Source organism: Channa argus, chromosome 13, assembly GCF_033026475.1.
Source record: "Channa argus isolate prfri chromosome 13, Channa argus male v1.0, whole genome shotgun sequence".
Taxonomy (NCBI): Eukaryota; Metazoa; Chordata; class Actinopteri; order Anabantiformes; family Channidae; genus Channa; species Channa argus.
In genome coordinates, this window is record NC_090209.1 from 24,410,027 (window position 1) to 24,437,787 (window position 27,761).

General features: G+C 38.9%; 3 protein-coding genes across 7 annotated transcripts in view; all 3 read left to right on the forward strand.

The window, feature by feature from the left end:
• LOC137139070 (tumor necrosis factor receptor superfamily member 14-like) overlaps positions 1 to 14,023 on the forward strand; it is a 32,496-nt gene extending 18,473 nt beyond the window's left edge. For 2 of the 4 annotated variants that reach the window (XM_067525780.1, XM_067525779.1), the window contains exons 3-9: positions 12,011 to 12,104; positions 12,190 to 12,315; positions 12,747 to 12,902; positions 13,362 to 13,449; positions 13,550 to 13,740; positions 13,838 to 13,869; positions 13,961 to 14,023. In XM_067525780.1, the coding sequence (XP_067381881.1) occupies positions 12,011 to 12,104; positions 12,190 to 12,315; positions 12,747 to 12,902; positions 13,362 to 13,449; positions 13,550 to 13,740; positions 13,838 to 13,869; positions 13,961 to 14,008 (735 nt within the window). In that variant the 3' untranslated portion in view covers positions 14,009 to 14,023. Of the gene's footprint in view, positions 1 to 8,942; positions 9,190 to 10,427; positions 10,544 to 12,010; positions 12,105 to 12,189; positions 12,316 to 12,746; positions 12,903 to 13,361; positions 13,450 to 13,549; positions 13,741 to 13,837; positions 13,870 to 13,960 lie in introns of those variants that run through there. The other 2 variants (XM_067525777.1, XM_067525778.1) reach the window with 2 other exon arrangements.
• On the forward strand, positions 224 to 15,080 carry LOC137139069 (tumor necrosis factor receptor superfamily member 14-like). 2 transcript variants are annotated; one of them, XM_067525775.1, is made up of 9 exons: positions 224 to 310; positions 1,258 to 1,398; positions 3,355 to 3,448; positions 3,534 to 3,659; positions 4,091 to 4,246; positions 4,706 to 4,793; positions 4,894 to 5,087; positions 5,180 to 5,211; positions 14,506 to 15,080. In XM_067525775.1, the coding sequence occupies exons 1-9, from the start codon at positions 239 to 241 to the stop codon at positions 14,563 to 14,565; spliced, it is 963 nt and encodes a 320-aa protein (XP_067381876.1). In that variant the 5' UTR covers positions 224 to 238; the 3' UTR covers positions 14,566 to 15,080. The 2 variants fall into 2 exon arrangements, with proteins under 2 accessions (XP_067381876.1, XP_067381877.1); XM_067525776.1 differs by lacking the exon at positions 14,506 to 15,080 and adding an exon at positions 5,334 to 7,437.
• On the forward strand, positions 14,555 to 27,276 carry LOC137139068 (uncharacterized). Its single transcript, XM_067525774.1, has 9 exons — positions 14,555 to 14,694; positions 15,668 to 15,884; positions 18,122 to 18,430; positions 19,296 to 19,613; positions 20,308 to 20,412; positions 20,600 to 20,701; positions 24,942 to 24,976; positions 25,049 to 25,207; positions 25,893 to 27,276. The coding sequence occupies exons 2-9, from the start codon at positions 15,845 to 15,847 to the stop codon at positions 26,073 to 26,075; spliced, it is 1,251 nt and encodes a 416-aa protein (XP_067381875.1). The 5' UTR covers positions 14,555 to 14,694; positions 15,668 to 15,844; the 3' UTR covers positions 26,076 to 27,276.
• Positions 27,277 to 27,761: the final 485 nt, after the last annotated feature.

Below are 27,761 nucleotides of genomic sequence, written 5' to 3' on the forward strand. Positions count from 1 at the left end.
GATGATCATTTTTGAGTCCCAGATTAAAACTCAGTATTTACAGTGAATTATCATCTGAGTTTTATTTCTTTATTAGTTCCATGTGAGTGAGACCTGATCCCACTGTTTGTAACACTGACAGGTTCAGAGTATTTTAACATGAAAAACTTACAAACCTTCAAATATTTGAACTGAACATTCAAACAGTGATTCCAGTGATTCTAGTTGTTACAGCTCAGAGTAAATGTTTTACTGCTGAATGTACGCTACAAAGATAAAGTCATTGAACGTCTCATCTCAGCTTCAGTGGATCATTTTCACACACTCGAAGGTAAGTGGGAGAATTTCTGTTATATGTTCAGTCAAAGACCAGAACCAGTCCTGAGACACCAGTATATCAGTATTGTGCCGGTGGACACTCGTGTACAACTACATATACGTGTATTATTGTAGTACAGAAAACTGCGCAGTTTAGTTTTTACGTAACGTTAAACAAAGAACCTGTTTCCGCAAACGTCGCAGTACAATAAAACCTATTGCTGTATTTGAAATAAATGAGTAAATGAAGACAACATCTGTCCTGTTTGTAGACACCAGGACAGCGGGACAGACACAGATGCAGCTGTATTAACAATCTTAATTTTATCGAAAAGAAAAACAATGTAGGCCGGAGACTTGGCCCACATACGACTAGGTGCAAATAAAAAAATTAAAAAAAGCGCCGAAAAAGCCACAACACAACCAAAGGAAGGATTTTCCAAAAAGCAATGTCCTTAAATGACAGTATAAGCGACAAGAGAGATTAAAGTGGACTAAATTCTCCACCAGACAAAGTCTGACTCCACTAAACCAGTTTTGTTGAAGGTTTCTTTTCCTTAGTTAGAAACGTTTTGCTACTTATCCAAGCAGCTTGTTCAGTCTGAATAAAGTGGCTGAGGAACCCAGTTATATCCTCTGTAGGTCTGGTTAGGTCTTTGTTCCACTCAGGCCTGAATAAACTCGTTACGTTGGGTCATCATGTAACTATTCAGAGCATGTGTTCAGTGTGTGTGTTTCATTTTACCTGTGTCTCCAGTTTTCATCTAAACAAACACAGGACTGGTACATATGTGAATAAGTACAGATATAATAATTATCCGGTCATCACAAGATAAAAGGCAGCAACATCAGTGGCCGTTGTTGGCTTTCATCATTATAACCAAAGATGCTAAGTTGTCAAGCAAATGTCATTAAAGTTGTTCTCATCATCCAGTTATTAAATATTTCTTTTATTCTTAGATGTTCTTCATGTTTTTGGATGTAACAACACAACAAACGTCATCACAAATCTCAGTGAGATGTTGTCTTCAGCCAATTGAAACGATCGACCTGATCTTCAAAATGACTTTGAGGACGTCTGTGACAGTCTCGTCTTTCTCGGTAAAATTGTTTATTACATTAAATAACTGGAAGCTTGTTTTTGGGTTATTTTTGCCATTTATTGCTCCTCCTCCTCATTTCTTATCAGAAAAGTTTTTCATATAATTTGATTCTGATTCTCAGTCTCTTTCCCTCATAAAATAAGTTCAGTGACCAACAATAAACTGAGAAGTTGAAGGTTTGTGTTCAGAGAAACTTCAGCAGCTTCACTGAGTGAAACACTGTGGGGGTGAAATGTAGCACAGTGTGTCTGAAATAGTGATCAGTGAGAAAGTTTGATGTAGGTGAGTTTTCTTTCTGCTGGTGGGATGGAAGGACGTGTTGTGTTGCAGGTCATTGTGGTTGTTTCCTCACTGTGTTCAGTCCATTTTTTTAATCATCACAGATCAGCAGGTCAAAGTCTGCTGCATTTCAGCTCTGTGATCTTTAATATGAGACTCATGGAGACAATTGAAGGTCAGAATCCAGCAGAACTTAAGCTGTTTGCTTTTTCATTATCACTGCAGCTATAAAAAAGAGGAATAAGACAATAAAAAAAGTCTTTCTCAGTGAGCTTTGCAAAACTCAAGAGTATGTGAAACAGTGGTAAAGCTCATGTTTAACATTAAAGCAGAACTCAAGTAAGTTTCACTTTCATTATTACTACAACTGATGAGAAAACAAAGATAAAAAAAGTCTTTCTCAGTGAGCTTTGCAAAACTCAGAGTGGGAAACAGTGTGAAGCTCATGTTTAACACGTCCACACTCATCACTTTACTGCTGTGCTTTAAGCTTCTTCCTCATGATTCTGCTTAGTATCAAGTGACACAACTCATTTGACTGGATGTTGTAATTTCCTATAGAGGATGAATTTTCTTTTTTTCTAGCAGATTTTTAGTAGAACTGATGGACTTTGATGTAAGAACTGATAAATGTTTGTTGTCAAATATGGGTGAAATAATACTAATTAACAAATGTTATAAAAGTGAAATAATAATTTAATAAATAATTTAATCAACTTTGTGACTGAAATTAAATCTTTTAATCTATCGTTAAGAAAGTTAAAATGCCTAAATCTCCTAAACTGCACCAATAATGTACATTAACATTTAGTGGAACTTCTGATGAAAATAATAAGATGTTATAGAGACAAATCCTCTCTTTTGCTATTCTCATGTCATCATTACATGACATTAAGTTTGTGTCTCCCTCTCTGTCTCTGTCTCTCTGTACATTTGTGCAGGTGTCTCCAGCTTTGGAGCTGTGTGTTTTCACTGTGTACTTACTGCTTCTACCAACCTGGGTTTCATCTGTTGCTTCTTTCTTTTCTTTCCACTCACCCCATCGATTGAGGCAGATGGCCGTTCACCCTGAGCCTGGTTCTGTTCCGTGTTTCTTCTGTTAGTGTCACCAGTCACCAAGGTTTGATCATATTCATACAGATTCTGTAAGAAACCTTCAATAACTAGACTAAATACTTTGTAGTCACTGGAAACACTTTATTATTTTTTAATAAAACACTGCAGTGTTCTTGTAAACAGATTTAAAGGACATTGAATGTGTTTATTAGTGATGGACAGAGGCAGTTTTTGAGGATTTTCACATCTTTAATGTCCTGTTTGCAATAAAACAACAAGAAAAAGACTTTTGTTCTTATAGAACTTCAGCCGAAGTCTTGTCTGTGTCTACCTGCCTAAATGCATTGAGTTGTTGCCATGTGATTGGTTGAACAGTTGTACCTAATAAAGTGGCAGGTGAGTGTAAGTACAGTAAGTTGGGCTCATTCCCTCAGGTTTCCTCTCTTCTTATGTGCTTTAATCAGCATCTTCCTCCACTCACCTCCTCTTCCACTTGTTGCTCTTTATTTCTCTGCTCTTTCTCTCCACCTCATTGTTCTCTCTCTGTTTGACTCCTTCACTTTGTGACAGTGTCTATTTCAAAGGTCAGAGATAAAAACCTTCTTCTCTTTTTCCACAGATACTGGTGATGAACATCTTCAGTGGACATTGTCTCACATGTCATCGAGCAGAGTATCTGATAGGAAATGAATGTTGTCCTATGTGTCCTGCTGGTAAGATCCAACTGAATGTTAAAGGGACATTTCAATGATAAAATGTCAGTGATATTTCATTAATTGTTGATTTTCTTTACAACAGGAAGTCGAGTTAAAATTGATTCTACAGAGTTCAGAAGTACTTCCTGTCTGTCCTGCTTGGAGGGAACATATATGGATCAGCCCACTGGACTTAAACATTGTTTAAGCTGCACAAACTGTGATTCAGGTATATTTCTGTCAATCTTTTGTAATTATCAGTAGTTACTAAGTCTGAGCAGAGATTTAAAGGCTTGTTGATTGTGATGAACTTAAACATTACAGATTTTTTATTAATGATAATTAAAGACTGGATCCAGAAACAAAGGCCTCTAAAATACTACATGACCAGTTAGGACATGTTTAGTGTTCTAACAGGTTCTTTTTATTGAAGGACATGTATGATGACAAAGTTCATTGGATCAACTGTTAAAGTCAGCTGAGACATGCAAGAACATTTTGAAATCTTCTATTTCTCCTATTTTTCCCTGTGAATTTATGAACAATGCTCCAAATTGCACAAATGTGTTGTTTCCCAAAGACGTCAGAAAGATCATCTTATCTGGTCTCTAACAGAGATCCTGCATTTCCACATGTACTGTAACATCTATGTGTTCACAGATTCTGGTTTGAAGACAAAAACATCATGTACAACAACATCAGATGCAGTTTGTGAACCACTGGAGGGATTTTACTGTGTGGACTCCACAGAGGACACGTGTGTGAGAGCACACAGACACAAAAGCTGTGAACCAGGACAGTACATCAGCAGAAAAGGTTGGTTTTGAAATGAGAAAACCAAAGTTCACCAAACTGATCTGAACTAAACCATCATGGATTCCAAACCCTGGTCCACAGTGAAAAATACTCTGTTTTTTTTCTAACCTCCCCACAGCTGATCACCTGGATCAGGTGTTCAGTTAGTCAGAAGTTGGAAGAAACCAATTTGCTTTGTCTTTCTTCAACCCACCCTCATCTAAGATGGTGTCTTCCAGCTTCTCATTAATTAAACACACCTGATCCAGGTGACCAGCAGTGCAGGGACAGACAGAAAACTATCAGGACAGTTCCCACAGGACCAGGGTTTACGATTTGTCCAACTGTTCCCATTTTAAAGAGAGAGTGAAAGTTATTGGTCCCTGAATGTGTCTGACCTGCACATATCTGTATGTTCACAGATCACAGAGCTTTTGTGTTTGCTGAACATGTGTCTGTATGTGATTTGTCTTTGCACAGGAACATCCTCCTCAGACACTGAGTGCTCTGACTGCACTGATGGAACATTTTCAGATGGAACATTTCCAGTTTGTCAACCACACACACAGTGAGTGAAGCTTCACATCAGCCACTGACACCTGATTTTCTTCCTACTGCAGTGACCTCATGGTGTCCTACATATTTCTGTAAATGTCCTGTCATTCCAGATGTGACTTAAAGAATCTTCAGCTGATAAAGGCAGGAACTGCTTCAGCTGATGCTGAATGTGAAAAGAACAGTTTATTCCACACAGGAATTGTGATCGGAGCTGTTGTTTGTGTTATTGTGCTAATTTCAATTATTGGAGCAGTTTTTGTCTACAAGAAAAAGATAAATGTGTGGGAAATGTGTCCAACCAAAGGTAAAAAAAAAATATTTTTAATAAAAATTTGATCAGGCAAACATTAAATTTGGATTAAATATTTTTTTTTTACTGGTAACGTTTTATTACAGACAGAAAAGGAAATGAAGACAATGACAATCAGGTAAGTTTTATGTGTCTTCACTGTTCTTACTGCATTTCACTGTATTTACAGTAACAAACAGGAAGGTTTTTTCCTCCCTCGTCATTATTAATGTTACTCTTTTATCCATGTTTCACAAAAAGGAACCTTCTGAATGGAGGAGAGAAAAGTGTTGAACCATCTGTGCAGCAGAATGTGTCTGACTGAGGACAAGACGACCCTGATATAAACATGTAGCCAGTGTTTCTGACACTGCAGAGTAAATGTTTTCTAGAATCCAGTTCTAATCAATGTGGATCCTGGTACATTGTCTTTGCAGTGGATAGAAAAAACATCCAGAATTGTGCTAAAAATGAACATGTTGCAGCTGATGATCTAAAGACTGGATCATTATCTCACCTGGATGTCACTGTACTGATGCTACATTTAGTCTGGAATTCAAACTTGGAACCTTCTAGTTTTGTGGACCAAACAAAGAGGATCTTCATTCATTGGACAGATGTGAAGTAGCATCTCAGTCCAGGTTCTGATGTTGGGACTATGAACCCTGCTTCATTCTGTCTTTTCTGCCAGTCAGAGAGATCACAGATGGACCAGATGAAGCTGAAACTGGATTTTATCTGGATCTGATTCCCATAATCTTCATTAAATCCTTCTGATGTTCTCTGTGAATCCCACAGTGTTTTTACAGTGAAATACCTCAGAGACCTCGTCCAGACCCTCAAACCCTCTGTACTCTTCAGACAATAGACCTGTTGCTTGTCCTGACTGAATCCTGCTAGGGATGAAACCTGCACCATCAGTGCTGCTGCTGCTGCTGCTGCTGCTGCTGCTGGGACACTGTCCCTGCTTCAGTCCACAGTGTTGAGACAAACTAAGAACCTGCATCATATCAATAATGAACAAAGTGTGATTGTTGTGCTACATTCTGACTGGTGTTTCTGTGGATCTGTTCTCTAATTAATTCATGAAGAACAAACCAGTCAAACACTCCTGAACAACCAGTGTCCAAAAAGCCCAAAAGACCAGAGTGTCCCTCACATCAAACTGCTTGATGTTTTAACTACTCGATGCAGTAAAATAGAAGTATTATTTACTGCATTTTGTTTCTTCTTTAAAGTTGTGGTTTTAACAACTGGTCCAACAATTTTTATTTCTTTTTTAGTTCACTTTCAGGGAACCGTTTAGTTAATAACTGCTGCTGCTGCTGCTGCTGCTGCTGGGACACTGTCCCTGCTTTAGGGAAACGTTTAGTTAATAAAGGGAAGTATGAAGTATGAGTTGTTTCGTTTCTGGTCACTTTGAGTTACAGCTGTCACTTCTCAGCACCTCAGACACACAGATCTATGTAGAGTATATGTGCAACAAAAACTGAATTAAATGTGAGGGGTTCTGATGATCGAATGAAAAACTGAAGACTTTAAATGTTCATAACGTTTCCAGAAACATTGTAACTGCACTGATAAGATAATAAAATAATATACATTTTCTTTACTCTGTATCACTATTGAAATAGACAGAGACCACAAGTGTGGGCAGCACCTGGATGAAACAACGGGATCATGTTAAAATCATGTAGTTTGTGAATGAAAGACACTTGAGTGACAGACAGGACGCAACAAATAACACAAAAGTTAAAGTGATGGAGTTTAACAAAAATCCAATGACATGTATCCAAACTTTTTCCTCTCTGGAAACTGACACTTTATTGACATCAGAGATGTGAAGATGTGCAGTTTGTTCTGTTTGCTGTCAGTTGACACCATCAGAAAATCATGTTGCTGATGTTATTTGAGTTTCTCTGAGTGAGACAGACCCTCACCACACTCTATAAAGGGCTCAACCCAAGTACATAACCACCACAGGGGACAGGAGGGACACGTCCTCCCTTAACGTGAATTAAAGAAGTTAATCAGCCAACAAATATTTTCCTCCATTCTAAACGATGGTCACATGGCTTCATTTATCTCTTATGACAGTTTTTATTTTGTTATAATTTTACTGAATGAAGTCAAAAGTTCCATCGTCCTTCTATAAGATTTGATCTTATCTGACCTACAGCTCAGTACAGTTTGAGGCTGAATTTATTTTGGATGTTTCCTGCTATTTAAAAAGACTTCAGAACGATGTTTGTGGATAAAACTGTTTATTGTAATAAATAACTGGCAGTTTGTCCTGATTTTATTGTTCTCAATTCTACAACATATTTCTCTGTTTTTCACCAGTAAACTTTTTTTTCTTCTCTGACTCTGCTTCTTTGCCTCACTTACAAACATTTGAGTTTAAAAAACACAAAATACAAAAATACACAAAGTGAAAATGAGTTTGTGTTTGTAATTGTGTGAAAGACATGTTTATTGAAAGGTTTATTATTATGGTTCTGTTATAAGTTCAGAATTATTTAGTTTCATACAACTGTTAAAATGTATTTGTAACTAGGTCTGTATGTGAAATGCAAAGATGTTTGGTGGAAAGTTGAACGGGCTTGTAAAAGCTTTTATTTTGATGGACGGGTCATGTGACTAGAGTTGGTAACGATGCTCTGTACGAACACGAGCCTCAGAGATTTTGACTGGAAAACATGTTTTCATTTCAAAAGTTGTATGTGCTTTTATTTCTTGTAGTTTTCACGGTGTCTAATGAAAAGAGAGAAAGAGCGGAAATTAAATACTCAAAAGACATTTGTATGATGCGTGTAACATGTTAAACATGGTTGGGAGAGACGTGCTGACAGCTAATGTACTGTAATTATTATGAATATTAATATGATTTTTTTCAATGGAAAGTCTATGTGCAGGACACTGCCCGGAACTCGCGTGTTCAATTTCACGTCTTTCTCCACTGGGGGGCGCTATGGTGGGTGCTTTTATTTTGACATCTTGTCTTCAGAACTTCATTAGTGTTAAGAGGACAAGATGGCAACAGTTGATTCCTTTGGACACGCTGCCATCTGCTGGAGAGTTGGTGAATAGCAATTGAAAACTTCTTCATTGTTTCATGTGCTGTCACTTCTAAATAGTTCAATATCTCAGAAACTACACATGCTAACGTTATGAATCTTTGTGGACACCTGCCACATGATGAAATGCTTCACATGTTACAGTTTTGCCTCTATTGCTCCGCTGGACAACTTCTACAACGTTCAGAACTGCAGATTCTGCGATGGCTGCAGCAGCTGCAGCGGCTGGTTTTCAGCAATCACACACATTTCCTGTAGGAAAGGCCCATTCTAGTGTTAGTTTGTTTTCCTGTTTAGTTCCTGCTTTTGACTCGACTCGAAAAATAACAGTATCTGAATGAAATCTATTAAATTAAAAATAAAACAATCAGATTTCACATCAGTGTTTTCTCTGAAAGATCAAAGAATCTAAGCTGTAAAAACACATTAGTCACTGAGTCACACTGTCTCTTCATTTTGGACTTTTAGACTGAGAACCAGGGGACGAGGTCTGGACCAATCATCTACTAGAGAACCTCCTCCTCAACACTGGAACAGTTTTTAGTGGCTGTTCGTTTTTGATTCCGACATTAAAACTCAGTATTTACAGTGAATTATCATCTGACTTTTATTTCTTTATTAGTTTCATGTGAGTGAGACCTGATCCCACTGTTTGTAACACTGACAGGTTCAGAGTATTATAACATGAAAAACGTACAAACCTTCAAATATTTGAAGTGATAAACAAACAGGTTCCAGTGATTCTATTGGTCAATTAACAGATAATTTTCTCCTTTGACTCTACAGTTTCACTTTCACTCAGAAACCTGTTCTAGTTGTTACAGCTTCGTGTAGATGTTTTATTGCTGAAATCGAACGTTTTTCTAACTGCTGTTTGTAGATGGAAAACTGCACCATTATTTTCTCAGCTTTTTAAATATTCGGGCTACGTTACAAAGATGAAAATCATGTTTCCGAGGCAACCTGAATGTCTCCAAAACTTGTTGACAGGAACAGCGACGGGGAAACAGCTTCAGTGCATAACTTTCACACACTCGACGGTAAGTGGCGGAATTTCTGTTATTTGTTCAGTCAAAGGCCAGAACCAGTCCTGAGAGACCAGTACATCAGTATGGTACCGGTGGACACTCGTGTACAACTACAAATACGTGTATTATTGTAGTACAGAAATGTTTAATAAAGAACCTGTTTTGTCGCAGTGAAAATCACCGTGTTTATTTCTGTATTTGAAATAAATGAGTAAATGAAGACATGATCTGTCCTGTTTTAGCGGGACAGACACGGATGCAGCTGTAATAAGACAGAAATGAAATGTCTGAGACTGAAATGTCTCGTCTTTGTTTGACCTGGTGTCTAAGTGTCAACATATTGTTGTGTATTGATTTCTAATGTTAATACTTTAATGTTTTAGCAGCAGCTTGTTTCAGTTTTTACTGCACCACTGAAAGAGGAGGTGGAGGCAGAGAAACAGCTTGTTCAAGCTCAAACAGTTTTTTTTGAGATTTTTATTTTACTTTCAGTTTCCAGCACACGTAACCTTAGACACTAAATATGCAGCAGTTGCAGCAACAAGCTGGAACATGAACATAACATTGTTCTATCTTCTCTCTCAGCCTCTGCAGATAAACTCTGCCACATCAAAATATTTGTGTAAAAAAAAAAAGTAATTAAATCACAGTATAATGAACAATGGAGATTAAAGTGGACTAAATTCTCCATCAGACAAAGTCTTCAGAGAGAACATTAAACTAACTTCTGCCTTCTAGTTAATCTCCACACCAAAGTTGTCTTTTATCAGACAATGTCTGTAGTTTGTGTTTGTACCCCACATCTTTAGAGCATCTCTACAAAAAGAACAGTTTGATAAAAAGATCCCAGTTCAGAATGTTTTGAATGAGCCGTTGTTGAATATTCACAAATCATCTCACATCTGTCTGATATTTGCAGGTTCCTGTCCCATGTTTCCAATAATAACCAAAGCTGCAGCAGATTTATGAGCAAAATTATTTAATTTCTCAGTGTTACATTTTACCTGTGTTTCCAGTTTTCATCTGAACACACACAGGACTGGTACAGTTGTGAATAAATACAGAAAAGAGAAAATTATTCCATCATCATGAGATAACAGCATAACAATGTAGCTGCATCAATGGACGTTCTTGGCTTCAGTCATTTTAACCAAAGAGGCCAAGTTTGTTCTTGAGCAAATGTTAATAAAGTCGATCTCATACCTGCTGTTTAGTGATGTTTTACAATAAATGTTTCTTTTTATTTCCAGATATTCTTCATGTGTTTGGATGTTACAACACAAAAAACTTCATCCTAAATCTCAGTGAGATGTTGTCTTCAGCCAAAATGCCTTTGAGGACGTCTGTGACAGTCGCGTCTTTCCTGGTAAAACAGTTTATTACAGTAAATAAATAGAAGCTTGTCTTTGTGCTATTTTTGCCATTTATTGCTCCTCCTCCTCATTTCTGATCTGAAAACCTTTTTCATATCCTGATTCTGATTCGCAGTCTCTGTCCCTCATAAAATAAGTTCAGTGTCCAACAATAAACTGAGAAATTGAAGCTTTTTGTTCAGAGAAACTTCAGCAGCTTCACTGAGTGAAACACTGTGGGGGTGAAATGTAGCACAGTGTGTCTGAAATAGTGATCAGTGAGAAAGTTTGATGTAGGTGAGTTTTCTTTCTGCTGGTGTGATGGAAGGATGTGTTGTGTTGCAGATCATTGTGGTTGTTTCCTCACTGTGTTCAGTCTGTTGTTGTTAATCATCACAGATCAGCAGGTCAAAGTCTGCTGCATTTCAGCTCTGTGATCTTTAATCTGAGACTCATGGAGACAATTGAAGGTCAGAATCCAGCAGAACTTAAGCTGTTTGCTTTTTCATTATCACTGCAACTGTTTAAAAAAAGAGGAATAAGACAATTTGAAGGCTTTGCAAAACTCAAGTATGTGAAACAGTGGTGAAGCTCATGTTTAACATTGAAGCAGAACTCAATTAAGTTTTTCAATTCAAGTTTCAATTAAGTTATTACTGAACAGCTGGGGAGGGGAATGGGCTGTTAGGGGTTCAGTGTCTTTCCCAGACACACTTCGACATATAGCTGGGACTGGAGATCACTGACCCTGTGATCCGTGGACGACTTTACCAACTGAGCTTATTAGTAATGTACAGATTCAGTTTTTGAATCTTTTGGGTTTTTTGGTAAAAACATTGGAACAAATTGAGGACAGTCACATCTGGTGGGTGTTAAATCTTACATCAAACCTTCAGGACTAAAGGATTTTCACATCTTTAATGTCCTGTTTGCAATAAAACAACAAGAAAAAGACTTTTGTTCTTATAGAACTTCAGCAGAAGTCTTGTCTGTGTCTACCTGCCTAAATGCATTGAGTTGTTGCCATGTGATTGGCTGATTAGATATTTGATTGGGAACAGTTTAGTTTTACAGCAGGACAATGATCCAAACTCACTGCTGATGCAGTAAAATTCTATGTGGGAGAAAAAAACACTGACAGTCATGAACTGGCCTTAAAGGACGTCACAGTAAATATTGACTTCTGCCTGTAGAAGCTGCTTTGTTGGAAATATGTGTTGGTTTTTTAGTTATGCAGCTTGTTAAAACCGCAAAGCTGATGGGCAACTTAAAGCTTTTACACAGTAATGTACATCCACACAAACATAGTAGGTTAGGATTTAAATTTTGTAATAACTAAAAAAACTACACTGCACTTGTTGCTCTTTATTTCTCTGCTCTTTCTCTCCACCTCATTGTTCTCTCTCTGTTTGACTCCTTCACTTTGTGACAGTGTCTAATTCAAAGGTCAGAGATAAAAAACTTCTTCTCTTTTTCCACAGATACTGGTGATGAACATCTTCAGTGGACATTCTCTCACATGTCATCGAGCAGAGTATCAGATAGGAAATGAATGTTGTCCTATGTGTCCTGCTGGTAAGATCCAACTTAATGTTAAAGGGACATTTCAATGATAAAATGTCAGTGATATTTTATTAATTGTTGGTTTTCTTTACAACAGGAAGTCGAGTTGAAACTGATTGCACAGAGTTCGGAAATACTTCCTGTCTTTCCTGCTTGGAGGGAACATTTATGAATCAGCCCACTGGACTTAAACGTTGTTTAATCTGCACAAACTGTAATTCAGGTATATTTCTGTCAATCTCTTGTAATTGTTAGTAGTTACTAAGTCTGAGCAGAGATTTAAAGGCTTGTTGATTGTGATGAACTTAAACATTACAGATTTTCTATTCATGCTAATTAAAGACTGGATCCAGAAACAAAGGCCTCTAAAATACTACATGACCAGTTAGGACATGTTTAGTGTTCTAACAGGTTCTTTTTATTGAAGGACATGTATGATGACAAAGTTCATTGGATCAACTGCTAAACTCAGCTGAGACATGCAAGAACATTTTGAAATCTTCTATTTCTCCTACTTTTGCCTGTGAATTTATGAACAATGCTCCAAACTGCACAAATGTGTTGTTTCCCAAAGACGTCAGAAAGATCATCTTATCTGGTCTCTAACAGAGATCCTGCATTTCCACATGTACTGTAACATCTATGTGTTCACAGATTCTGGTTTGAAGACAAAAACATCATGTACAACAACATCAGATGCAGTTTGTGAACCACTGGAGGGATTTTACTGTGTGGACTCCACAGAGGACACGTGTGTGAGAGCACACAGACACAAAAGCTGTGAACCAGGACAGTACATCAGCAGAAAAGGTTGGTTTTGAAATGAGAAAACCAAAGTTCACCAAACTGATCTGAACTAAACCATCATGGATTCCAAACCCTGGTCCACAGTGAAAAATACTCTGTTTTTTTTCTAACCTCCCCACAGCTGATCACCTGGATCAGGTGTTCAGTTAGTCAGAAGTTGGAAGAAACCAATTTGCTTTGTCTTTCTTCAACCCACCCTCATCTAAGATGGTGTCTTCCAGCTTCTCATTAATTAAACACACCTGATCCAGGTGACCAGCAGTGCAGGGACAGACAGAAAACTATCAGGACAGTTCCCACAGGACCAGGGTTTACGATTTGTCCAACTGTTCCCATTTTAAAGAGAGAGTGAAAGTTATTGGTCCCTGAATGTGTCTGACCTGCACATATCTGTATGTTCACAGATCACAGAGCTTTTGTGTTTGCTGAACATGTGTCTGTATGTGATTTGTCTTTGCACAGGAACATCCTCCTCAGACACTGAGTGCTCTGACTGCACTGATGGAACATTTTCAGATGGAACATTTCCAGTTTGTCAACCACACACACAGTGAGTGAAGCTTCACATCAGCCACTGACACCTGATTTTCTTCCTCCTGCAGTGACCTCATGGTGTCCTACATATTTCTGTAAATGTCCTGTCATTCCAGATGTGACTTAAAGAATCTTCAGCTGATAAAGGCAGGAACTGCTTCAGCTGATGCTGAATGTGAAAAGAACAGTTTATTCCACACAGGAATTGTGATCGGAGCTGTTGTTTGTGTTATTGTGCTAATTCCAATTATTGGAGCAGTTTTATTTTCTCTCTACAAGAAAAAGAGGAAAATTACTGTAAACACAGGTAAAAACAAAACATGTTTCTAATAGATAAAAATATGATCAGTCAAACATTAAGTTGTTGACTAAAGATTTTTTTTACTGGTAATGTTTTATTACAGACAGAAAAGGAAATGAAGACTATAACAATCAGGTAAGTTTTATGTGTTTTTTCTGTTATTGCTGCATTTCACTGTATTTACAGCAACAAACATAAATGTCTTTAATCCATATTTCACAAAAAGGAACCTCTCAAAGGTGGAGAGAATATTATGGACACATCTTTGCAGTAGCAGGTAAGACAGCAGCATGTTCTTCATTAAAATGTCCCTGACTGAGGACAGTCTCACTGATCTACACTCTGTGATGTCTTTACAATTATAGGTTCAGTTATTCATGTTATTCTGTCCACAGGTTGAAACAGTCTAGACATGAACATGTAGCCAGTGTTTCTGACACTGCAGAGTAAATGTTTCTAGAATCCAGTTCTAATCAATGTGGATCCTGGTACATTGTCTTTGCAGTGTGTAGAAAAAACCTTCAGGTGAATTTTCAGCATTGTGCTAAAAATGAACATGTTGCAGCTGCTGATCTACAGACTGGATCATTATCTCACCTGGATGTCACTGTACTGATGCTACATTTAGTCTGGAATTCAAACTTGGAACCTTCTAGTTTTGTGGACCAAACAAAGAGGATCTTCATTCATTGGACAGATGTGAAGTAGCATCTCAGTCCAGGTTCTGATGTTGGGACCATGAACCCTGCTTCATTCTGTCTTGTCTGCCAGTCACAGAGTTCACAGATGGACCAGATGAAGCTGAAACTGGATTTTATCTGCAATAAGTAACAAACATCTGGAGCAGAAGATGGAGACAGTTTGATCTGAACTGTAACATGATGAGACAGTTGGTCACATTGGTCATTGGTCAAACTGCACTGTGACCACATCTGAGTACAGGAGCAGGACAAATACAGTGTGAGTTAAAAAGATGGACATTCCCCCCCAAAAAAATATTGAAAATAAAAGGTTTATGGTTGAAAGATTTACTCTTAAAAATGCAGCCGTGTTCAATGCATTTTAAATGAATGAATGGAGAAAAAACAAGCATTAACATTAACCAGTGAACAAAGTGCTCACTTTGTGAATATTGACAAATGGAAAAAAGCAGCACTTTTCTCCACAAACACATTTCAGCACAGAGAAACTCCCCCCCCCCCCCCCCACTTTGTATTTAACAGTCCTCTTCATCACGCTGTTCACATTTAGACATCATGAGATGACACCAATTGACAAGCTGAGACATTGACATTTGTTGTTGTAACCACCACTTTTGTTTCAATAAATTGTTTTTGATGAATAAATTACCATTGTATGCTTCTACTCAAATGCCCTAGTTTCATGATATAATATTTCTGTAGCATAAATTTTTACATGAAAGTTGAATATCTGCTTCACAGTATTTGTTTTGATGTTTAGCCATATCTTAGTGAATACTATTATTATTATTTCACATCAGATATCATAATGTAGCACAAAGATTGGGCTACATTATACTTTCATCCATAATCTGAATTGTAAGTTAGACTGTAGGTGCAGATGTTTTATATACCTCAAAATTTTAATGAAAGATATACTAATATATTAAATATATATTAAATAAACCTTTGTGTTCTGACATTGTATATGAATTCTCAAGACACCACTGTAGCAGAGAGAGATGGATGTTGTGGGTGGAGACTCCACTATGACGGTGTAGAACTGGGTCTAACTGGCTCAGGCAGATCCAAAAAAATGACGTGGGTTAGTTTTAGGCACAAAAACTTCATCGTAAGGTTAAGTTACAAAATAAATTACAAAAAAACAAAACACTACAAACTTCCCTACTATAGTAATCACATGTGCCATGTTGTGTTACGATCATTAAAGCGAACACTGTCTCGCACTACAGGCAAATCCTGGTCTTCTGTGGAAAAGGGCTTTAAATGTGCAGATGGCCACTGACGGAGGAAGCGAGCCGAGCTGTTGTGTTTGGAGGAGGAACTCCATCATTTAGAGAAGTGGGGAGTTCCTGGTTTGTCAATGACAAAAAGAAAAAGCAGCAGAGATAAATCATCAGCGCGTCGACATGAAAATCCTCCACACGTTGATCTGCTGCTTCTTCCTCTGTGAGTACTGTCACTCTGTGTAGTTACTTTGTTCACATTTGGCAGCAGCCGTTCAGTGTTTGTCCTGAGCGGTTTATGTATTAATTATTTTGATCAGACTTAGTTTTGAGTTTAACAGATTTTGTCTCTGTTACAATGAAATCTGGGTGAACTGAAGGGGATGAAAATAAAATTTACGGTTTCAGTGTACATACATATGGGCTTGTGAATATAACTGTGAATATAATTTAATGGCAAAGTGGTTCCTCAAATTAAAAATTGCATCACCATGAATGTGAAGAAATAAATGTAACCAACTATGAACATTGTACAGCGAGTTACAAGGTTACACAAAAAAATGCTACAAACACTTGAATTTGTAGGTAAATGACAGTAAATCAACTTTTGGTTCTGTTAAAAGAGAGAAGACATGATATTCAAAGTCAGACTGAGCTGTTGTGGTTTGTGAGCACAGTCTGTACTTTCTTCATTGCAGCATTTAAAACTCTTACAACAGAGCTGAATGTTGGGTGGAGAAGAGTGTCAGGCGTGTTGTGTCACAAGACTATCAGCGAGAATAAAAGGAAAGGCAGAGCTGGAGGTAGCAGAGCTTAAGATGTTGAAGTTCTCTTTGGGAGGGACGAGGATGGACAGGATCAGGAATGAGGACATCAGAGGGACAGCTCATGTTAGATGTGTTGGAGATAAAGTCAGAGAGGCCAGATTGAGGTGGTTTGGACATGTTCAGAGGAGAAACTGAATATATCGGTAGAAGGATGCTGAGGTTGGAGCTGCCAGGCAGGAGGTCTAGAGGAAGAGCAAAGAGGAGATGTATGGATGTAGTGAGAGAGGACATGAAGTTAGTTGGTGTGAGAGAAGAGGATGCAGAGGACAGAGTTAGATGGAGGCACATGATTCGCTGTGGCAACACCTGAAAGGGAACAGAACAAAGGAAAAGAAGAAACCAACAGACCTGAATGTTCTCCTTTGCAATAATTTATGCTCATCTTTCATAATACTGATTTCCTTACTTCCCAGCGGCCTTTTAACAGTTTGTTGTTGGCCATAGTTAAGATTTTAACTACTTTATATTCAGCTATAAAAACCCACGAAATTCTCACATATTCTTAAAGTGATGCACGAGGTTGTCAAAGAAAGACCGTAATAAAAGAACTAACATTTCTGCAACGACGGCACAGTTTAAATTTGTTTAGCTAAAGAGATTTTTCTAGCAGTTGTGAAATTCCACCAAACGCTACATTGACTTCGGTGAGCACTTTATTAAAGTGAATTTAAAGTGAGTCCTGTACAAACGTTCACATCATCTGACATTCACTTGATGTAGTGACGTAACTCGGATTTTACTCTGAATTCACCTCATCTTGATGATCTGCTCAAACACTTAATTAAAGACAATGCAAAAGTGTAGCAAACCCAGGCTCAGTGACATTTTACTTATCAGTCACAATATTAAACACATTCAACACTGAACAGGTTTTCATTTCAGTATGAACACAATCCTTTGTCATCCACCCAACTCTCAGTATCTGTACGCAGGCTGAAATATTAATACCGCTTCACGGCACGAGTCCGTCTAACTAGCCCTGTTATCTGCTTAATGCTTCTGACAGGTATAACCCGACGTCTTCCTGCCCTTTTAACTAATCCCGATTCTTTAAGAGCGAAAATGTTTTTATCACCGCTGGCTTATTGCACCACCCTTTTCAGAGACACAAAATCATTTTACCACTGTCAATAACTACAGGGAAAAATACTGGAGCTGCTCTAGATTATCTGCACATTTGTATCTTCCTCTACTGATGTAAAGTGGCCATTGTTAATAGATTGCTAATGTCTGTGGGTGTTAGACTTGAAGGCTAATTGTCTTTACTGCTAATTGCTAATGCTAACCACTAACACCAATGCTTGTTAACACTTCCAGCTCATAGACGTATCCCACTTTTGCATGCCAATTCAACTTTAACCTTTTATCCGTCCACCAATCATCTTTTTTTTTTAATCAGCTCTAGCTTTGCTGTGAAATCATAAGCAAATGCAACCAATGTAACTAAGCTAATTCGTACCAAGGCCTGAGTCTAAACCATCTCCTTTTATGTTGGACTTATTTCAAAACCAATTGAGTTTAGCAATTGCAAGGTTGTTTTTTTTTTATTCATTTATATGAAATATTGTGACCAGATTTGAGCCACTCACATCACCTACAGATTGTAAATTTTGATTTTTGATCCTCTCAACAGCTCTGCAGGATGGAAACTTTAATTTCGTCAATGCACAAACCTTTACACGAATTAAAGGAACAATAATCAGAGTGCAGTGCCCATTTTCATCATTTGGAAGAAGGAAGTATTTGTGCAAGGAACCATGCGAGCAAAACATTCTCATTGAAACAACTAATTTCAACGCTCAAAGTGGCAGATACAGCATCAGATATGAGAAGGGATCTAATCTTCATGTGACCATCACACAGCTGACCGGGTCTGACACAGGACAGTACAGGTGTGGTTTGGGCAATGACAATATCCCGTTTGGAATCATTGTTGTAGATGGTAAGTTTCCACAGAAAGTCAGAGACCTGATATCATATTTTGATTGACATCCTTCATCAGTGCTCATTAATGTGTACACAGGTCAGTAGTGAAGTATCAGCTGATGCACACACAGAGACCGGTCTATCTGTGTACTGTCAAGTGATATTGTTGTACTTATTAATTTTATATCAGGTGCAGGTGATAGATGAAACCATTGATTTTGTATTTGCTGTACACAGTTTTCATTTAACTAACTTAAACAGTTTGCTGCACTTAAAGCAAAAAGGGCCTGAAGTAAAACATTAAGTCAGTTAAAAAATGTCCATAACATTTCTAACCAAAATGCAGGTATTCATTTCCTTTTATGATATACACTTGCAGAACTGAATGTGCTATATCTGTAAATCAAACATTATGTGATTGTGGCCTTTTTTACCAGTTCATGCAATTCAAAGTGCTTTGCAGATTCGATGAAAAAAATGAAAAGAAAAACAAAAATAAATGCACGATAATAAAAAACTAATTTAAAAAATATAATAATGCACAAGGTGAATATGTAATAAAAATGTAAAATGAGGAAATACAACATGTTAAATCACAATAAAATAATATAATAAATCAAGCACGATTCTCCCAGTGCTTGGGTAGTTTTCCCCTGGTTAGTTTAGGTAGTGACTCTCTGTGTTGGCCCTGAGACAGACTGGAGACCTGTCCAGGTTGGACCCTGCCTCTTGCTCCCACTTTGACTGCGGCTCTAACATCAAACCACAGTCCTGGGGTCGTAATTTATCATGTTAATTAAAGATAGTAACTATACAAATTAATTAAATTAATTAACTAATTAAAGATAGTAACTATAGTTTGTTTAATGTTTGTTAAACAGCACTGGTGGATGGAAACCGGGGTTTTTCTGAAGACAAACGCGTCCAAGCAAAAGCTGGAGAAAATCTGACGGTTGCGTGTTCCTTCACTCGCACTGGAACAAGCAAAATCCTCTGTAAGGACCCGTGTGAAAAAAACCTTCTTGTTCAAACAAACGGTGACACAGATCGGACAGGCAGACACAGCATCCTATATCTAGAGTCTTCTGAAGCAGCGTTTGTTCATGTGACCATCACACAGCTGAGGGACTCCGACTCAGGACTGTACTACTGTGGTCTGGGCTCGTCCTTTCATGGGTTTAAGATCGTCATCACAGAGGGTGAGCTTCCATTCAAAAGGAAAAGAAAATGAATAAGTATCTCCTTTTAATTAGTAGTCAACCACTGTATTTCTCTACATTCAGCTCCTATAGCCTTTTTAAATTTCATTCTAAACATTAAAAAGTGTAGATGAATTAACAAATGTAACATTGAACATGTGACACGTTTGTCAAATAGCAGATGGAGAAGTGCTAGCTGGTTACCGCAGGTAGATTTCTGAAGAACGGCCCGACACTGCTTCATTTAAAAAACAAAGTCTGTCTAAACACAAAGTGCCTGATGCAAGTTTGAATAAGTCACTTTCCCATGTGGATTCTATAAATTCAGACAGTTCCTGCTGTGACCAGCTGCAAGTGTCCGACCCTTTTTTCCCCCCTTTCTGTCCCGCTTTGCTGTCACTCTGCAACACAAACACACAAAGTCAGAAAGCAGCGTTTTCTCTGCGCAAGGCTTCAGCATAAGACAGAGGTGGTTACGCTGCTGCTGCATGTACGTGCTGATTTCACTGTAACCAGGTTTGCTAAGTGCATGTAAACTGAACAATGAAGTTTAGCTGATGATTCGATGTGTAGAATTTCGCACGGCAGCCCCGTCCATGAAACATTCCCAGGTGCAGCCTGGATGCACAAAGACTAATCTAATATCTGTCTCTTATCCATATGTTGTTTTTCTACGTGCGTTCTTTGTTCTCAGCTCCATCCAAAGCAACAACACCACAGACTTCCACAGCTTCATTTGCTTTACCTAAATTCATTGACCCGTCTGAAGAGCAGCAGCCTGAGACAGCAACAGACACAGGTACAGAGACACATGACAGTCTCCAACCAAAAGCTTTTATATAAAATTCATTTGCACTTTAGTTGCATAGGAACATCATTTTTAGGAGCCGGGATATTTGTTTAAATATGTCTTTGTATGAACACAAATTAAAAGTGTGTGTGTGTGTGTGTGTGTGTGTGTGTGTGTGTGTGTGTACCTGCTGCAGATAAGACAATGCTGTATGTTGGCCTGGCTGTGGTTCTCACCGTGCTACTCATCTCACTGGTTCTACTAAAATTCTGCAGGAAGACTTCTCCTAAACCCAAAGGTGAGTCAACTTCACATGGTCACAGCCAGGCAGGACACTACACAGCTGAAAGTGGCCTTTTCTCTAAGGCCGATGAAAATGGAACTGTTCTCCCTTTGCCTGGAAAAAGTTTATTTACCAGCACAAGACACAAGCAGCTCAGTTTACCATTTACTTTGATTTACTCCAAAAGTCAAACATTGGCACTAGATGTTGAGTTTTGAGGACTAAGTTGATATTCTGACAATGAGGGCAGCACGGTCCACTCACCCCAACTGCTCCAGGCAGATGGCCACCCACCCTTAGCCTGGTCCTGCTGGAGGTTTCCTCCCTTAAGGCCCATTATGGCTCGTTCAAGGGGGATTTGTAGGGTTTTCTCTACATATCTGTAAAGTCTTGACTTTATTATGTAAACTTCCTTGAGATGACTAGTTGTGAATCGGCGCTATATGAGCAGTTGAATTGAGAAGCTCAAACCTGTGTAGGTCCCCTTTCACTCTACAGTACAACATGTTTGCTCACCCCACAAACCTCTGAGCATCCAGTTGACTTTAACCTTAAGGATGAGGTTTTCTCCCTTGCTCAGGAGGATATGCAACAAAACAGCATGAGCACCTGTCCACAGGTTTGAGCAGTGAGGTTTACACAGTAGCTTTAAAGTGATCTGTTATTTTACTCTAAACTTAACATCATCTGGTTTATTAGCTATAAATGGAGCCACAGCTGAATGTAACAACAAGGGGGCCCAATGCAGTGTCTTCTTGTACTAGTCCCAGACCTGGACAAATGCAGAGGATTGTATCAGAAAGGGTGTCCGACGTACAATACAGGCCAAATCAAACATGCGAATCATGACTTGCGTACTGGATCTTTCGGGGCCCAGGTTAACAACGACCGCCACCGGTGCTGTTGAGCTACAGGGTGCCAGGAGGAAGATGTGTTCCTCAGCAGAGAGAGAAGAGAAAAGCTTAACTCACTCATGAATTTTTCCTTCTCTTCTAACTCACATCCTACCTGTGGGGAACAACCACTCATAACATTGAACGTCACACCTTCAATTTCCAGCTTCAGGCTCATCAACCTGTCTGATACTGTTTTCACCGCTACAACATTCCCCACAAACTCCTCTACCCATGGTAGAACAACTTGAATCCTGCTCCTAAGCTTCTAGCCTTGCTACCTTTCCACCTGGTCTCCTGGACACACAGTATGTCCTCCTTCCTTCTCTGCATCATGTCAGTCAACTCTCTATCCTTCGCTGTCATAGTCCCAACATTCAAAGTCCCTACTGTCAGTCCTACATTCTTAGCTTTCCTCTTCTCTCTCTGTCTACAAAAACACCTTCCTCCTCTTCTTCTTCGACCAACAGTAGCCCAATTTCCAATGGCACCCTGTAGGTCAACAGCACCGGTTGCAGTCGTTAACCCAGGCCCCGACCGATCCGGTGTGGAAGTCATAATTTGCGTGTTTAATTTGGCATGTGCTTTACATCACATAGCCTTCTTGACAACTCTCCCGTTTATCCAGACTTGGGACTGGCTCAAGAAGACGCTGGCTTGTGGCCCCTTGTGGTTGCATTACTTATTTGACATTAGCAGTACTCAGTGAGCTGATGAGCAGTAATTTAACGCTTTGGTTTCATGAGCTTAAATTTGGCTTTGCCTACTTCTCACACACACACCATGCGTAGTTTAGAAATAAGACTCATTAATGTCGTCTCCCCACCCAAAAAAAATAAAAAATGGAGCAGCACTGGTCAACAGACAAGGGCATAAAAGTGAAGTCCTTTTAAGTAAAATATAATTCATGAACATAAGTTGAGATTTCAGCAGGTATTTATACTTTGACTAAAGAACATTATTCTTTATTTGTACTTCCAGTTTGAGTACTTCATCCACCACTGGTTACCAGTTCAGATTACAATTCAAGCTACAGAGAAATTTGAATACACTTATTTTCTTACAGGAAACCTTTTAGGCACAAAACAAAATCTCTATAACCCTATATTTAAAACTTTAATACTTTCGGGTAGTTTCTTTGCTAAATGAAGTTTCCAATGAAGTCTTCTAGGCAGTGGTGGCCTTGGTGGTATAGTCGGTGGGGCACAGTCATTGCCGTGCTGGTCTTAGTGGTCAGGGGGCCACCCTTGTTGCCAGGAGGACCTCGGAGGTCAGGTAGAGGGGTCACCATTGTTGCCATGCTGGCCTTGGTGGTCAGGAGTCCATAATTGCCAGCGTGGCCTTGAAGGTCAAGTCGGGAGAGTACTCCGTTTACTGTGCTGGCCTTTGTGGTCCGGTAGGGGGACGCAGTGGTCCTCACAACATTGTGCCTCTGGTTTCTAACATTTTTGTTTGCAGATTGCGCAACTGTCAGGTGGCCATCAAGTACCCTCATTTCCTCCCCACTGGATTCTAGTTGCACTAAAAAGAATGTAGTTAAATTGATAAGTCTACAAGTTGTGTTCAGCTTCTATAGATTAACACTACTGTGGGAATCAAGTTCTGTACACAGTGGGACAACACTTGTTCTTGAATGCCACTATCCATAAACTACCCTAGCCATCTGGATCAGGTGTGTTCAGGCAATCAGAAGCTAAAACAAACCATTTTAGGGGTTGGGGTGGTAGGGATGGGTTAAGAAACAGCTCAGAAGATGTAAGGACCAGGGTCACCTACCCCAGAATTAAGAAATAAAACCACTGAAAATGTGCAATTTTCTTAAACTTAACTTGGATTTCACATGAAGTGACCCACTGTTAGGGATTTTCTTATTGCCAACATGACAGAATAATGAAGAGACCTACTCCAACTTCATAGATTTTTTAACGTGGCCTTGTATGGTTAACGCGGTCTCTGTTGGAGTTAGTTTGGGTAAAAATACTCCAACCAAAGCATTAAATCTTTTAAAATTAGTACATCGTAAGGAAAACACCAAGGCTCTGAACATGTCTCCTCACCTTCTTTAGCACGTTGCTCCAACATGGACTCCACAGAGTGGAAAAGTCTCAGGGCATCTTTTATGAAGACCTCACTGGGAAACAGATCTGTACAGAGACATGAAGTTAGTGTCAGGAAGTAGCTCAAACCATTAGGTCAGTGATGTTCTCACCAGTCACTCTCTTGTATAGTCCATTATCATGTCTTTTGTTTGTGCTGTCGACTGGCAAACAAGAACCTGTGGACAGAAAACCTTCTATTAATGTTTGCACTTCTTGATAGCAACAGGTCACAAACCAGTTACAGCTCAATGGCCTTGTAGGAATTTAAGTGATATCCAAAGACATAATCTGATAACTAAGAGATAACTGTCTGAAAGCTTTAACCATTTACAGCCACTGACAAACAAGCTTCCAACAGAATGTTGGGAGCATGGAAAACATAAAGACCTTGGGGAAACCAAAGCACCAGCACCCAAATCAGCAAAGTCCCGGCAGCTTCCATAGTCTCAGTAACCAAGACAACATTGAACCTTGTGCTGCATGAGCTTTAAAAAGCCTCCACGGAGGCGACACAGCTGCTGCTGATCCGCTCTAATTGTCTCTTGCAGCTCTGAAACATGGACTAAAAGAGAACAGAAAATCCAAGAACTAATTTAAACAAATACATATCCGACAACAGAGGATTCACCTGAGACATAAAAATCAAATCCTTTGATTAAGTTTATGTTTTTGGCCATTTTGGCAACAAAGGTGAATTTTGTTCATCTAAAACGTAGCTGAGTTAGTAGAGTCCAGGTTCAGTGGTTTAATTCCTGTTCTTGTTGTGTCATTGGGCAAGACACTCAACCCCACAGTTCTACCTAGTGGCTGATACATACTTATTTGCATAAAAGCATCATCTAAATGTCTAAGTATGATTGTAATTACCTCATCTGAGGAGGCCCCACGTGACTCTGAACAGGATGACCGGTTGAGTTCTTTAATCAGTCATAAGCATTAATTGTCTTCTTCTTTTGGACACCTTAGACATTTCAACAGTGCAGTCCATACGTTTTTAAAGTCTGATCCTGTGATCAGCGACATGCCCCCCACTCCCAGCTGTAAATTATAAAATGACACCTCCATCATACTAAAGGGTTTTACCAACACGATAAATGCTTTAATGGAGATAATTAATCAAAATTTGAAATGCTGCAGCTCCAGCTGCTGACTGGACAGATAAGCAGACAAAACCACAAAACCCAAGTTCTTCTTTTCACACACGTTCCCACTTTGCTTCGTGTCGATCATTTCACTCTTAAAGCATAATTTTATGTTTTCCAGAGCCTTCTGAAGAAGTGTATGCTTCTATTCCAGAGGTGAGTTGGAGGACATTTAAAATCGGCCCGTTTGTGAAGTGAGTTGCTAAAGCAAATCTTCTTTCTCTTTAGTCCAACCAAGTATATGAGGAAATCGGAGAGAAGAGACAGAGCAGAGCTCTTCCTGTGGAAATCTCTGCAGTTTACGCTCATGCCAAATATGCCAAACCAAATGAAGCTGAGGACAAAGATGCCAACAGCTTTGGCTCTGCAGACTGTTCTCAGCACAAAGTAAGTTAAAGTTTGTATTAATCCCTGGACTGTGGTTGTCTCTAATTAACGCTGTTAAAATCGCAGTTGTGATTTTAACCTCGGTACAGCAGTGGTACACAGTTTGCCAACAAAGACGGGAAAGTACGGTGGCCCTGAGAGGTCACAGCACTGCAAATCAAGAACAACACATTCAAATAGACAAAACTCAAGTAAATGAAAAAAAAAAAAAGAACTTTGGAGTTTTGACAAAAGAGGCACAGCATTAAAAAGCCACAACACAACCGAAATGTCTCAGAGAGCAACGAAAAATACAAATCTACAGTCAGTTTAAAGTGGAAACAGAACTATGACAGTGGTCTACAATGGTTCCAGGGGACACTTAAAAGTGACAGACACAACTGGGACGGACTTGTCTTGTCTGTATAGTAAATATTACTGTTCTTCACAGTTCAGTTTCAGTAGTAATTTAGTAGACTGGTTAGTAGGTAGGTTACTATGCTGCTCTGTCCCCAGATCAGCAGGAAATACAGATACAGTTTACAGAAGAGTGATTAAACTGAAATAGACACAAAGCAACTGTTGCCACATCGATCATCATTTAGCTGCAATTGTATTTTTATTACGATTATAAAATATCAACTAGTTTGAATTTTGGACAGATGCTTCATCATTTTATACTTTAACCTCTGTTTTCTTTTCCCAGGATCAAGACGAAATGAACAAACTTACCTACTGTGAGGTGAACTTCTTTGACAGGGCCGCCGCATCATCAAACGGCGTCCTCCGTGGTAGAGACAACGAGGTTGTCTACTCAGTCCTTCATGTAGCAGTGAACTCTGATGACCATGGTGGAGAAGAACCTGCTCTGTGCTCGAGTGACCCTTAAATCAGCAACAAGTTCCCCGCCCGTGGGAGCAAGACTTTTTGGTGTCATCACTAAGACAGTATACGTTGGTCCCTTGTATATTAGTCACAAAAATGCCGCGTCTTCTCTCTGCTTCAGGAACTTTGACTTTTATTTCAAGTTAGAATTAAACTTTTTCCGTAGTATTTAGACTCCTGAAAAAAATCAAAATGCTACTGACATCAAATCTTGTTTTGAACTTTTTCCTGATGGATCCAACCAAAACCATAGTCCTAAATATGAAAGTGAGAGCTGTTGACGTGCTGATGACACTGGACTTTATCTAAGTGTGTCTTCATTATGTCACTTGCCCAAGTTTTACACAGCTCAAACAGGATTGGACTGAAATTTTAGTGCTTTAGGGTTGAAAGCTAAGAGAGACAGAGTCCCTGAGCTGATAGACCACAACCCTCGATGCCATTTTTAATTCAGACGTTTACTACAGAGCACATGTGAAGTTTGCTTTTGTATGAGCTTGAATCTGCCAGTTTCAGTAATTATTTAAAAATTCTTTTACTTGTTTTAAACCTCTTATCTCCCAGTGTATGAAGAGATGGTCTCAAATTATTTGGCACTTACAGGACAATGAGCAGCCTAATGTGTCCAGCTTTGCTGGAGTCACCAGAAGTCAACTTGTTAGCTTAGCTAGCAGGCTTCAAATAATTAGCTAACTTAGGAAAATACTTTTTCTAAGCTAATTGTCACACTATGAATGCTAACTTATGAAATTTAAATTGTTTGAATATTTAATTTTTTCCCAGGGCCCCAACAAACTCAAACAATTGTGGTTATAAAACTCCTGTCGCTCTGATTTGGATTTGCCAGTCTTGGCTGTAAATTGATTCAAAGTCTACTAGATCACAAATTATATTTATGACTTGAAATCCTGAGACATGAAAGGAGCAGTGATGGAACATTAAGCAGCATTAATTTCCAATTCAAAACATTTACAGTGTGGTGAATTCATTTTCATCGTCATGACATCCTCCAGCATTTTGTCTCCACTTTTTGTTTCGCTGTCAGGTCACATTTTATTACACAAGTCTCTGTCGGATCCAAGTTCCCAGGATTCAGCAGACTGAAGCTGTATGAGTGTAACACACCAAGTGTGTGATTTTGGTTCTTGGCTCAAATTTCTACTGATAGTTCTTAAGATGAAATTATTAAAAGTCAGTTAAATTTGTCCTTGTGTCTGTTGTCTTCCACGTTTTTAAAGTCATTTACAATTTAAAACGTATCTAGTGTGAACCAGGGCTAAGGGGGTTGTTGACCTCATGATCAGTTTATAAAATGACAGAAGTCTTCAAATAGATGTTTGTGTCTCAGTATGAAGAGCAGGTGGGTTCAATTCTTGATGTTGACCACATGTCAGACAAAACACTGAAAACGACTGACACCTTAACTAACCCATTGTTTGAGTCTGCATCAATTTCTCCTGATGACTTAATGTGATCGGCAAACCTGCTGCATCCTCAGTATAATCGTTTCCCAAGCTTTGCATCGTTGACAGACTTTAGTGATCTGGGTCCTAGTTAGTGGTCATCCTTGGATTCTGGTCTCACGGAAAAAGAGCCTGTACAGTACGTCAGCTCTGAGACTCTTGTGATGTGAAAACACAATCCTCAATGTGCGTGCGTCCTTCATTCCAACTTGTCTGATCCCCTTAAA